We start from the raw sequence: 14,807 nt of genomic DNA, 5'->3' as shown, positions 1-14,807 counted from the left end.
AAGAGGAAGGATGACCTGGGAATGCTGATGTGTCTAAGAGGAAGGATGACCTGGGAACGCTGATGTGTCTAACAGGATGACCTGGGAACGCTGATGTGTCTAAGAGGATGACCTGGGAACGCTGATGTGTCTAAGAGGAAGGATGACCTGGGAACGCTGATGTGTCTAACAGGATGACCTGGGAACGCTGATGTGTCTAACAGGATGACCTGGGAACGCTGATGTGTCTAAGAGGATGACCTGGGAACGCTGATGTGTCTAAGAGGAAGGATGACCTGGGAACGCTGATGTGTCTAAGAGGATAGATGACCTGGGAACGCTGATGTGTCTAACAGGATAGATGACCTGGGAACGCTGATGTGTCTAACAGGGTAGATGACCTGGGAACGCTGATATGTCTAACAGGATAGATGACCTGGGAACGCTGATGTGTCTAACAGGAAGGATGACCTGGGAACGCTGATGTGTCTAAGAGGATGACCTGGGAACGCTGATGTGTCTAACAGGATGGATGACCTGGGAACGCTGATGTGTCTAACAGGATAGATAAACTGGGAACGCTGATGTGTCTAAGAGGAAGGATGACCTGGGAACGCTGATGTGTCTAAGAGGAAGGATGACCTGGGAAAGCTGATGTGTCTAAGAGGATGGATGACCTGGGAACGCTGATGTGTTTTACAGGATGGATGACCTGGGAACGCTGATGTGTCTAACAGGATGGATGACCTGGGAACGCTGATGTGTCTAACAGGAAGGATGACCTGGGAACGCTGATGTGTCTAACAGGATAGATGACCTGGGAACACTGATGTGTCTAAGAGGAAGGATGACCTGGGAACGCTGATGTGTCTAACAGGATGGATGACCTGGGAACGCTGATGTGTCTAAGAGGAAGGATGACCTGGGAACGCTGATGTGTCTAACAGGAAGGATGACCTGGGAACGCTGATATGTCTAAGAGGAAGGATGACCTGGGAACGATGATCTGTCTAACAGGAAGGATGACCTGGGAACGCTGATGTGTCTAAGAGGATAGATGACCTGGGAATGCTGATGTGTCTAAGAGGATGACCTGGGAACGCTGATGTGTCTAAGAGGATGACCTGGGAACGCTGATGTGTCTAAGAGGAAGGATGACCTGGGAACGCTGATGTGTCTAAGAGGATAGATGACCTGGGAACGCTGATGTGTCTAAGAGGATAGATGACCTGGGAACGCTGATGTGTCTAACAGGGTAGATGACCTGGGAACGCTGATGTGTCTAAGAGGAAGGATGACCTCGGAACACTGATGTGTCTAAGAGGAAGGATGACCTGGGAACGCTGATGTGTCTAAGAGGATAGATGACCTGGGAACGCTGATGTGTCTAAGAGGATGACCTGGGAACGCTGATGTGTCTAAGAGGATGACCTGGGAACGCTGATGTGTCTAAGAGGATGACCTGGGAACGCTGATGTGTCTAAGAGGAAGGATGACCTGGGAACGCTGATGTGTCTAAGAGGATAGATGACCTGGGAACGCTGATGTGTCTAACAGGAAGGATGACCTGGGAACGCTGGTGTGTCTAAGAGGAAGGATGACCTGGGAACGCTGATGTGTCTAAGAGGAAGGATGACCTGGGAATGCTGATGTGTCTAAGAGGAAGGATGACCTGGGAATGCTGATGTGTCTAAGAGGATGACCTGGGAACGCTGATGTGTCTAAGAGGATGACCTGGGAACGCTGATGTGTCTAAGAGGATGACCTGGGAACGCTGATGTGTCTAAGAGGAAGGATGACCTGGGAACGCTGATGTGTCTAAGAGGATAGATGACCTGGGAACGCTGATGTGTCTAAGAGGATAGATGACCTGGGAACGCTGATGTGTCTAACAGGGTAGATGACCTGGGAATGCTGATGTGTCTAACAGGATGGATGCTGATATGTCGATGCTAATCGTGGGTGTGTAGACCTAATGCTAATCGTGGGTGTGTAGACCTAATGCTAATCGTGGGGGTGTAGACCTAATGCTAATCGTGGTTGTGTAGACCTAATGCTAATCGTGGGGGTGTAGACCTAATGCTAATCGTGGGTGTGTAAACCTAATGCTAATCGTGGGTGTGTAGACCTAATGCTAATCGTGGGTGTGTAGACCTAATGCTAATCGTGGGTGTGTAGACCTAATGCTAATCGTGGGTGTGTAGACCTAATGCTAATCGTGGGTGTGTAGACCTAATGCTAATCGTGGATGTGTAGACCTAATGCTAATCGTGGGGGTGTAGACCTAATGCTAATCGTGGGTGTGTAAACCTAATGCTAATCGTGGGTGTGTAGACCTAATGCTAATCGTGGGTGTGTAGACCTAATACTAATCGTGGGTGTGTAGACCTAATGCTAATCGTGGATGTGTAGACCTAATGCTAATCGTGGGTGTGTAGACCTAATGCTAATCGTGGGTGTGCAAACCTAATGCTAATCGTGGGTGTGGTAACCTAATGCTAATCGTGGGTGTGTAAACCTAATGCTAATCGTGGGTGTGTAAACCTAATGCTAATCGTCGGTGTGTAGACCTAATGCTAATCGTGGGTGTGGTAAACCTAATGCTAATCGTGGGTGTGGTAAACCTAATGCTAATCGTGGGTGTGTAGACCTAATGCTAATTGTGGGTGTGTAGACCTAATGCTAATCGTGTGTGTGTAGACCTAATGCTAATCGTGGGTGTGTAAACCTAATATTCTTATCCAAATGACAAATGGTACTGTACATGTTAAATACATTATTGAAGTGTCCAATTCATTAATATAAGAATATAAACACTTACATAAAATATTGTTTCTAATGGTCATGGATAGAAAGCTTTTATATTGCTGTGGGGGACAGAAAGCCCCAAGATATTTCTATATTCTATACTGGAATGGTTGGGACAGAAAGCCCCAAGATATTTTCATATTCTATACTGGAGTGGTTGGGACAGAAAGCCCCAAGATATTTTCATATTCTATACTGGAGTGGTTGGGACAGAAAGCCCCAAGATATTTTCATATTCTATACTGGAGTGGTTGGGACAGAAAGCCCCAAGATATTTTCATATTCTATCTTGGTGGTTGGGACAGAAAGCCTCAAGATATTTTCATATTCTATACTGGAATGGTTGGGACAGAAAGCCCCAAGATATTTTCATATTCTATCTTGGTGGTTGGGACAGAAAGCCTCAAGATATTTTCATATTCTATACTGGAGTGGTTGGGACAGAAAGCCCCAAGATATTTTCATATTCTATACTGGAGTGGTTGGGACAGAAAGCCCCAAGATATTTTCATATTCTATACTGGAGTGGTTGGGACAGAAAGCCCCAAGATATTTTCATATTCTATACTGGAGTGGTTGGGACAGAAAGCCCCAAGATATTTCTATATTCTATACTGGAATGGTTGGGACAGAAAGCCCCAAGATATTTTCATATTCTATACTGGAGTAGTTGGGACAGAAAGCCCCAAGATATTTTCATATTCTATCTTGGTGGTTGGGACAGAAAGCCTCAAGATATTTTCATATTCTATACTGGAGTGGTTGGGACAGAAAGCCCCAAGATATTTTCATATTCTATACTGGAGTGGTTGGGACAGAAAACCCCAAGATATTTTCATATTCTATACTGGAGTGTTTGGCTCATTCCACTGTACCAAATATACTGTATTCAAAGAAAATCCTTACTACAAGACATTTCACCTGTTGTTGTCCCGAGTGATCGGGGAGTGTTTATGACGTAACACCTGTTGTTGTCCCGAGTGATCGGGGAGTGTTTATGACGTAACACCTGTTGTTGTCCCGAGTGGTTGGGGAGTGTTTATGACGTAACACCTGTTGTTGTCCCGAGTGATCGGGGAGTGTTTATGACGTAACACCTGTTGTTGTCCCGAGTGATTGGGGAGTGTTTATGACGTAACACCTGTTGTTGTCCCGAGTGGTTGGGGAGTGTTTTTATGACGTAACACCTGTTGTTGTCCCGAGTGATAGGGGAGTGTTTATGACGTAACACCTGTTGTTGTCCCGAGTGATCGGGGAGTGTTTATGACGTAACACCTGTTGTTGTCCCGAGTGATCGGGGAGTGTTTATGACGTAACACCTGTTGTTGTCCCGAGTGATCAGGGAGTGTTTATGACGTAACACCTGTTGTTGTCCCGAGTGATCGGGGAGTGTTTATGACGTAACACCTGTTGTTGTCCCGAGTGGTCGGGGAGTGTTTATGACGTAACACCTGTTGTTGTCCCGAGTGATCGGGGAGTGTTTATGACGTAACACCTGTTGTTGTCCCGAGTGATCGGGGAGTGTTTATGACGTAACACCTGTTGTTGTCCCGAGTGATCGGGGAGTGTTTATGACGTAACACCTGTTGTTGTCCCTAGTGATCGGGGAGTGTTTATGACGTAACACCTGTTGTTGTCCCGAGTGATCGGGGAGTGTTTATGACGTAACACTTACAGACCTCCAGCACGTTTGTGTTTGAAATCATAATGCTATGAGGTCAAAGTGCAATGTTTCCAAACCCTATTAATATTCATGTGGATGATTTACGGATCATCCTGAATTAATCCTGAATAACGATGAGTAAGAAAGTTACCGAGGCATAAAATATGGTGAGGTTAGCATGAGTTGGGGGTATGATATTTGTGCGTCTGTAACTTTGTCACTCATCGTTATTCACGATTCATTCAGGATTATCCGTAATCATCCACATTAATGTAGAAGTGTTTTGAAACATATTCTATTCTTATTTACAATAAAAGCGACTCCAAAATGACACAATACATTATTTACCATTCATTTCTATCGGGCACAAAATAATCTAACACAACCAAAACAAACAGCAAATGCATCCAGCAAGTTAGTAAAGTCACATGCTTGATGTTGTCATTGCATGCTAGGAATATAGGACCAAATACTCAACTTTAACACACATAAGGGAATTTGTCCCAATACTCTTAAAATGTTGGGGACTACATACAAAAAGTGGTGTAATTTCTAAACGGTTCACTCGATATGACTGAGAAAATACCCTCCAATTAAAGCTGGAGTACACCTGCTGGAGTACAGGGCCAAAAACACAAAACAAGAAATGTGTCACTGTCCCAATACTTTTGGAGCTCACTGTACCATGAGGTCACATGTACGTACAGGCCACACAACGACACAGCAGCCCACCGCCTCTTCAGCAGCTCATCTCACTCTACCACTCAACTCACTCTATCACTCAACTCCCTCTACCACTCATCTCACTCTACCGCTCAACTCACTCTATCACTCAACTCACTCTACCTCTCAACTCCCTCTACCTCTCATCTCACTCTACCACTCAACTCACTCTACCGCTCATCTCACTCTACCGCTCAACTCACTCTATCACTCAACTCACTCTACCTCTCAACTCCCTCTACCTCTCATCTCACTCTACCACTCATCTCCCTCTACCGCTCATCTCCCTCTACCGCTCATCTCACTCTACCGCTCATCTCCCTCTACCGCTCATCTCACTCTACCACTCATCTCACTCTACCACTCATCTCACTCTACCGCTCAACTCACTCAACTCACTCTACCGCTCATCTCACTCTACCACTCAACTCACTCTACCACTCATCTCACTCTACCACTCAACTCACTCTACCTCTCATCTCACTCTACCACTCATCTCACTCTACCGCTCAACTCACTCAACTCACTCTACCGCTCATCTCACTCTACCACTCAACTCACTCTACCACTCATCTCACTCTACCACTCAACTCACTCTACCACTCATCTCACTCTACCACTCAACTCACTCTACCACTCATCTCACTCTACCACTCAACTCACTCTACCACTCATCTCACTCTACCACTCAACTCACTCTACCACTCATCTCACTCTACCACTCATCTCACTCATCTCACTCTACCACTCAACTCACTCTACCACTCAACTCACTCAACTCACTCTACCACTCAACTCACTCAACTCACTCTACCACTCATCTCACTCAACTCACTCTACCACTCAACTCACTCTACCACTCATCTCACTCTACCACTCATCTCACTCTACCACTCATCTCACTCATCTCACTCTACCACTCAACTCACTCTACCACTCATCTCACTCAACTCCCTCTACCACTCATCTCACTCTACCACTCATCTCACTCTACCACTCATCTCCCTCTACCACTCAACTCTCTCATCTCACTCTACCACTCAACTCCCTCTACCACTCATCTCACTCTATCACTCAACTCACTCTACCACTCATCTCACTCTATCACTCAACTCACTCTACCGCTCATCTCACTCTACCGCTCATCTCACTCTACCGCTCATCTCACTCTACCACTCATCTCACTCTACCACTCATCTCACTCAACTCACTCTACCACTCAACTCACTCTACCACTCATCTCACTCTACCACTCATCTCACTCTACCGCTCATCTCACTCTACCGCTCATCTCACTCTACCACTCATCTCACTCTACCACTCATCTCACTCTACCACTCATCTCACTCTACCACTCATCTCACTCTACCACTCAACTCACTCTACCACTCAACTCACTCTACCACTCATCTCACTCTACCACTCATCTCACTCTACCACTCATCTCACTCTACCACTCATCTCACTCTACCACTCATCTCACTCTACCGCTCATCTCACTCTACCACTCAACTCACTCTACCACTCATCTCACTCTACCTCTCATCTCCCTCTACCACTCATCTCACTCTACCTCTCATCTCCCTCTACCACTCATCTCACTCTACCACTCATCTCACTCTACCACTCATCTCCCTCTACCACTCAACTCTCTCATCTCACTCTACCACTCAACTCCCTCTACCGCTCATCTCACTCTACCGCTCATCTCACTCTACCGCTCATCTCACTCTACCACTCAACTCACTCTACCACTCATCTCACTCTACCTCTCATCTCCCTCTACCACTCATCTCACTCTACCTCTCATCTCCCTCTACCACTCATCTCACTCTACCGCTCATCTCACTCTACCGCTCATCTCACTCTACCACTCAACTCACTCTACCACTCATCTCACTCTACCACTCATCTCACTCTACCGCTCATCTCACTCTACCGCTCAACTCACTCTACCACTCATCTCACTCTACCACTCATCTCACTCTACCACTCAACTCACTCTACCACTCATCTCACTCTACCACTCAACTCACTCTACCACTCATCTCACTCTACCACTCATCTCACTCTACCACTCATCTCACTCTACCGCTCATCTCACTCTACCGCTCATCTCACTCTACCACTCATCTCACTCTACCACTCATCTCACTCTACCACTCATCTCACTCTACCACTCATCTCACTCTACCACTCATCTCACTCTACCACTCAACTCACTCTACCACTCAACTCACTCTACCACTCAACTCACTCTACCACTCATCTCACTCTACCGCTCAACTCACTCTACCACTCATCTCACTCATCTCACTCTACCATTCAACTCACTCTACCACTCAACTCACCATCTCTCTTTCCTTCTTCTCATGTCAAGTAACAACCTCTGTACTGTCCATGAGTTATTGAATATCATTTTGTGTGTGTGTGTGTCTTCCTCTAGTCTCTGAGTCTGGAGAGCGAGTCAGACTTTCAGTGAGTTAGTATCTTCCTCTTCAGTGAGTTAGTATCTTCCTCTTCCTCTTCAGTGAGTTAGTATCTTCCTCTTCAGTGATTTAGTATCTTCCTCTTCAGTGATTTAGTATCTTCCTCTTCAGTGAGTTAGTGTCTTCCTCTTCAGTGAGTTAGTATCTTCCTCTTCAGTGATTTAGTATCTTCCTCTTCAGTGAGTTAGTATCTTCCTCTTCAGTGATTTAGTATCTTCTTCTTCAGTAAGTTAGTATCTTCATCTTCCTCTTCAGTGAGTTAGTATCTTCCTCTTCAGTGAGTTAGTATCTTCTTCTTCAGTGAGTTAGTATCTTCTTCTTCAGTGAGTTAGTATCTTCCTCTTCAGTGAGTTAGTATCTTCATCTTCCTCTTCAGTGAGTTAGTATCTTCCTCTTCAGTGAGTTAGTATCTTCCTCTTCCTCTACCGGAGGTGGAAGTATCACAGCCTGAGCAAGTACCGCCTCCTCCTGCCTCTCCCAGAGCGCCGGCGGCCATGTTGGATGACCCGGGCGTGGCCCCTCTTTAACATGTAGTTGTCATGGTCTGACGACCTCAGTCCGACGAGCGGTGTCCCCCTGGTGTCTGGGAGGTTTGTTACGTCTCCTGACACTCACACCACCGTGCTGATGCGGTTGATAGGCTTGGACTTGGAGCTGGTGGTGCTGCCCGTCCCCGTGCTGCTGTTGCCCCCGCCAGACCCCTGCTGCCCTCCCTGGAGCTGGGGCGGCTGGCTGGGCTGCTGCTGCTGGAGGTGGTGGGTGTAGGGGAAGAGAGGGGGAAGCGGGGTATGAGGGGAGGAAGGTGGGGGTAAAGGGGAGTGAGGAGGGGGAGGGGGTATGGAGGAGAGCGGGAGGTACTGGGCGTGGCTGTGGGCGTCGGCCTGTGGGACGTGCCGGGCGGAAGGGGTCTGGGGGGGCGGGGCGGCAAAGATGAAGTGAGTCTGGTGCTGAGGGTGTTGGGCGGGATGGGGGCTGAGGGAAAGGCCGGGATGGGGGCTGTGGTTGTGGGAATGAGCGGTAAGATGAGGCACGTGGGCGTGAGGGTGGGGCTGCGAGCGCGACAGAGTAAGAGGGAGCTTGGCGCATCCGCCTCCTCGACCGTGAGTGGAGTGTGTGTGGTAGAGGGCGAGGGTCGGGGACACCGGGGAATGTGGAGAAAGGGGCGGAGGGGGGCAGCCTACCCCTATAGAAACCCCCATGTTGGTATAGCACCCCCCCTGTACAACATGCTGCTGCAGCTTGAGGTGGGAGGGAGCAGGACCGGGGTCCGGCCGCTTGGGGACCCCAACCATGGGGCCCCTGTGGATGGTATGAGGCCCAGGGGCCCCCTGGGCGGTGGAGGAGGGCTGGTTGGGAGCGGGTCCTGTCTGGGCGTGGTAGCGGTGGTGGTGGTAGTAGGGCGGAGGAGGCTGCTGCCCTGCGGTACTGTTGTGGCAGTACTGGGCGTGCAGGGCCTGGATCTTAGAGGACCCTCCTGGGTCGGAGTTGCTGAGGGCGGAGGGGGAGTGTGGGGGCGGGCCGCCGGTGGTGGGCGGGGGGACAGGTGCAGGGTAGTGTGGCAGCCCAGGTGGGAGGAGAGGGAGGAGAGGACCGGGGGGCTTGGTGATGGAGCGCTTGCTCCCAAACAGGGATCTCAGGGAGGAGCCTCTACTGCCCCCTCCCCCTCCAGACCCGCTCCCCTGGGATCCCATACCCCCTCGGTCTACGCTGCTGGGAACCAGTGCCGTCGTCCCAGTAGCGGTATTGTGATTTAGCCCCGGCCCACCCCCCACCCCCGTCCCGGGGCTCAGGATGGGGTGGTGAGGCCGGTAGTCTTGGATGTCATAGCAGCAGGGTGGCATTACATCTCCAGCCATGTGGGGGCGCTGATGAGGCCTGGGACTGTTAATGATGGAGCCCTGACCAGAGAGGGATAGGAAGAGAGAGATGAGCGATGAGGAGAGAGAGACAGAGGGGAGGAGGGAGAGAGGAGAGAGAGGAGACAGAGGGAGAGGAGAGAGGAGACAGAGCGGAGAAGGGCGAGAGGAGGGAGGAGGGAGAGAGGAGAGACAGTGGGGAGGAGGGAGAGAGGAGAGAGAGGAGACAGTGGGGAGGAGGGAGAGAGGAGAGAGGAGAGAGAGGAGAGACAGTGGGGAGGAGGGAGAGAGGAGAGAGAGGAGAGAGAGGAGACAAAAGGGAAGAGAGAGAGGGGGTGAGAGGAGACAAAATTGAAGAGAGAGAGAGGAGAGAGGGGTGAGGAGGGAGAGAGGACAGAGATGAGACAGAGGGGAGGAGGGTGAGAGATGAGGGGGGGTGAGGAGGGAGAGAGGAGAGATGATGAGACAGAGGGAGAGGAGAGAGGAGAGACAGTGGGGAGAAGGGTGAGTAAAGTGCTGTTTTTATTGCGTCATCATATGGACAGGACACACACCTCAGACACTGACGACAGATGATGACACTATTGAAGTTAACAGTTTAACAGACATGCCATATCTATTTTAGTGCAATCCTATCAGCAACTGGTGAGGCAGACACATGCATGCAAGGCCATTTCAATCCACCACGGTATCAAGCAGTAATGAATAGTACCATGCAGGGTATTGAAAACAAACAGAAGCATCATGCTATATTGCAGTGGTAGTTTGATTGGGGAGGACAACCCCCCCTCCCTCCTGTCCTCTCTATATCAGACTAGCATACCAACACTGACCCCCCCTCCTCCTGTCCCCCCTATATCAGACTAGCATACCAACACTGACCCCCCCCCCCCTCCTGTCCCATCTATATCAGACTAGCATACCAACACTGACCCCCCCCCCCCTCCTGTCCCCCCTATATCAGACTAGCATACCAACACTGACCCCCCCCCCCCTCCTGTCCCATCTATATCAGACTAGCATACCAACACTGACCCCCCCTCCTCCTGTCCCCTCTATATCAGACTAGCATACCAACACTGACCCCCCCCCCCCCCTCCTGTCCCCTCTATATCAGACTAGCATACCAACACTGACCCCCCCCTCCTGTCCCCTCTATATCAGACTAGCATACCAACACTGACCCCCCCCCCCCCTCCTGTCCCCTCTATATCAGACTAGCATACCAACACTGACCCCCCCCCCCTCCTGTCCCCTCTATATCAGACTAGCATACCAACACTGCCCCCCCCCTTCCTGTCCCCTCTATATCAGACTAGCATACCAACACTGACCCCCCCCTCCTGTACCTCTATATCAGACTAGCATACCAACACTGACCCCCCCCTCCCCCCTGTCCCCTCTATATCAGACTAGCATACCAACACTGACCCCCCCCCCCCCCCCTCCTGTCCCCTCTATATCAGACTAGCATACCAACACTGCCCCCCCCCCCCCCTCCTGTCCCCTCTATTTCAGACTAGCATACCAACACTGACCCCCCCCCCCCCCTGTCCCCTCTATATCAGACTAGCATACCAACACTGACCCCCCCCCCCCTCCTGTCCCCTCTATATCAGACTAGCATACCAACACTGCCCCCCCCCCCCCCTCCTGTCCCCTCTATTTCAGACTAGCATACCAACACTGACCCCCCCCCCCTCCTGTCCCCTCTATATCAGACTAGCATACCAACACTGACCCCCCCCCCTCCCCCCTGTCCCCTCTATATCAGACTAGCATACCAACACTGAGCCCCCCCTCCTGTCCCCTCTATTTCAGACTAGCATACCAACACTGACCCCCCCCCCCTCCTGTCCCCTCTATATCAGACTAGCATACCAACACTGACCCCCCCCCCCCCCTCCCCCCTGTCCCCTCTATTTCAGACTAGCATACCAACACTGACCCCCCCCCCCCTCCTGTCCCCTCTATTTCAGACTAGCATACCAACACTGACCCCCCCCTCCTCTCCCCTCTATATCAGACTAGCATACCAACACTGACCCCCCCCCCTCCCCCCTGTCCCCTCTATATCAGACTAGCATACCAACACTGACCCCCCCCCTCCTGTCCCCTCTATTTCAGACTAGCATACCAACACTGACCCCCCCCCTCCTGTCCCCTCTATATCAGACTAGCATACCAACACTGACCCCCCCCCTCCTGTCCCCTCTATATCAGACTAGCATACCAACACTGACCCCCCCCCCCTGTCCCCTGTCCCCTCTATTTGAGACTAGCATACCAACACTGACCCCCCCCCCCCCCCCCCTCCTGTCCCCTCTATATCAGACTAGCATACCAACACTGACCCCCCCCCCCCCTGTCCCCTGTCCCCTCTATTTCAGACTAGCATACCAACACTGACCCCCCCCCCCCCCCACCCCTCCTGTCCCCTCTATATCAGACTAGCATACCAACACTGACCCCCCCCCCCCCCCTCCTGTCCCCTCTATATCAGACTAGCATACCAACACTGACCCCCCCCCCCTCCCTCCTGTCCCCTCTATTTCAGACTAGCATACCAACACTGACCCCCCCCTCCTGTCCCCTCTATATCAGACTAGCATACCAACACTGACCCCCCCCCCCTCCCCTCTATATCAGACTAGCATACCAACACTGACCCCCCCCCCCCTCCTGTCCCCTCTATATCAGACTAGCATACCAACACTGACCCCCCCCCCCTTCCTGTCCCCTCTATATCAGACTAGCATACCAACACTGACCCCCCCCCTCCTGTCCCCTCTATATCAGACTAGCATACCAACACTGACCCCCCCCCCCCCTCCTGTCCCCTCTATATCAGACTAGCATACCAACACTGACCACACCCCCCCCCTGTCCCCTCTATATCAGACTAGCGTACCAACACTGACCCCCCCCCCCCCTCCTGTCCCCTCTATATCAGACTAGCATACCAACACTGACCCCCTCCCCCCTCCTGTCCCCTCTATATCAGACTAGCATACCAACACTGACCCCCCCCCCCTCCTGTCCCCTCTATATCAGACTAGCATACCAACACTGACCCCCCCTCCTCATCTCCCCTCTATATCAGACTAGCATACCAACACTGACCCCCCCCCCCCCCTCCTGTCCCCTCTATATCAGACTAGCATATCAACACTGATCCCCCCCCTGTCCCCTGTCCCCTCTATATCAGACTAGCATACCAACACTGACCCCCCCCCCCTCCTGTCCCCTCTATATCAGACTAGCATACCAACACTGACCCCCCCCCCTCCCTCCTGTCCCCTCTATATCAGACTAGCATACCAACACTGCCCCCCCTCCTCCTGTCCCCTCTATATCAGACTAGCATACCAACACTGCCCCCCCTCCTCCTGTCCCCTCTATATCAGACTAGCATACCAACACTGACCCCCCCCCCTCCTCTCCCCTCTATATCAGACTAGCATACCAACACTGACCCCCCCCCCCCCCCCCCCTCCTGTCCCCTCTATATCAGACTAGCATACCAACACTGACCCCCCCCCCCTCCTCTCCCCTCTATATCAGACTAGCATACCAACACTGACCCCCCCCCTCCTGTCCCCTCTATATCAGACTAGCATACCAACACTGACCACCCCCCCCCCCCTCCTGTCCCCTCTATATCAGACTAGCATACCAACACTGACCCCGCCCCCTCCTGTCCCCTCTATATCAGACTAGCATACCAACACTGACCCCCCCCTCCTGTCCCCTCTATATCAGACTAGCATACCAACACTGACCCCCCCCCCTCCTCTCCCCTCTATCAGACTAGCATACCAACACTGACCCCCCCCCCCCTCCTGTCCCCTCTATATCAGACTAGCATACCAACACTGACCCCCCCCCCCTCCTGTCCCCTCTATATCAGACTAGCATACCAACACTGACCCCCCCCCATCCTGTCCCCTCTATATCAGACTAGTATACCAACACTGACCCCCCCCCTCCCCTCTATATCAGACTAGCATACCAACACTGACCCCCCCCCTCCTCTCCCCTCTATATCAGACTAGCATACCAACACTGACCCCCCCCCCCCCCCCTGTCCCCTCTATATCAGACTAGCATACCAACACTGCCCCCCCTCCTCCTGTCCCCTCTATATCAGACTAGCATACCAACACTGACCCCCCCTCCTGTCCCCTCTATATCAGACTAGCATACCAACACTGACCACACCCCCCCTCCTGTCCCCTCTATATCAGACTAGCATACCAACACTGACCCCCCCCCCCCTCCTGTCCCCTCTATATCAGACTAGCATACCAACACTGACCCCCCCCTCCTGTCCCCTCTATATCAGACTAGCATACCAACAATGACCCCCCCCCCCCCTCCTGTCCCCTCTATATCAGACTAGCATACCAACACTGACCCCCCCCCCCCTCCTGTCCCCTCTATATCAGACTAGTATACCAACACTGACCCCCCCCCCTCTCCTGTCCCCTCTATATCAGACTAGCATACCAACACTGACCCCCCCCCCTCCTCTCCCCTCTATATCAGACTAGCATACCAACACTGACCCCCCCCCCCTCCTGTCCCCTCTATATCAGACTAGTATACCAACACTGACCCCCCCCCTCTCCTGTCCCCTCTATATCAGACTAGCATACCAACACTGACCCCCCCCCCCCTCCTGTCCCCTCTATATCAGACTAGCATACCAACACTGACCCCCCCCCCTCCTGTCCCCACTATATCAGACTATTATACCAACACTGACCCCCCCCCCCCCTCCTGTCCCCTCTATATCAGACTAGCATACCAACACTGACCCCCCCCTCCTGTCCCCTCTATATCAGACTAGCATACCTACACTGACCCCCCCCCCCTCCTCTCCCCTCTATATCAGACTAGCATACAAACACTGACCCCCCCCCCCCTCCTGTCCCCTCTATATCAGACTAGCATACCAACACTGACCCCCCCCCCCCCCCTCCTGTCCCCTCTATATCAGACTAGCATACCAACACTGACCCCCCCCCCTCCTCCTGTCCCCTCTATATCAGACTAGTATACCAACACTGACCCCCCCCTCCTCCTGTCCCCTCTATATCAGACTAGCATACCAACACTGACCCCCCCCTCCTGTCCCCTCTATATCAGACTAGCATACCAACACTGACCCCCCCCCCCCTCCTGTCCCCTCTATATCAGACTAGCATACCAACACTGACCCCCCCCCCCCTCCTGTCCCCTCTATATCAGACTAGCATACCAACACTGACCCCCCCCCCCCCTCCT

At 51.8% G+C, this 14,807-nt stretch overlaps 1 protein-coding gene across 1 annotated transcript in view; it reads right to left on the bottom strand.

Annotated features, from left to right (window-relative positions):
* Nucleotides 1–2,751: 2,751 nt before the first annotated feature.
* Nucleotides 2,752–14,807, bottom strand: part of LOC129861394 (IQ motif and SEC7 domain-containing protein 2-like) — a 43,688-nt gene continuing 31,632 nt past the window's right edge. Inside the window, exons 9-10 of the mRNA XM_055932792.1 lie at nucleotides 3,841–9,560; nucleotides 2,752–3,796 (exon numbers count right to left, since the gene is read on the bottom strand). Of these exons, the coding sequence (XP_055788767.1) occupies nucleotides 8,274–9,560 (1,287 nt within the window). The 3' untranslated portion in view covers nucleotides 2,752–3,796; nucleotides 3,841–8,273. The remainder of the gene's footprint in view (nucleotides 3,797–3,840; nucleotides 9,561–14,807) is intronic.

The sequence above is a fragment of the Salvelinus fontinalis genome, chromosome 8, assembly GCF_029448725.1.
Source record: "Salvelinus fontinalis isolate EN_2023a chromosome 8, ASM2944872v1, whole genome shotgun sequence".
Taxonomy (NCBI): domain Eukaryota; kingdom Metazoa; phylum Chordata; class Actinopteri; order Salmoniformes; family Salmonidae; genus Salvelinus; species Salvelinus fontinalis.
This window is presented reverse-complemented; position numbering and strand designations above follow the sequence as displayed.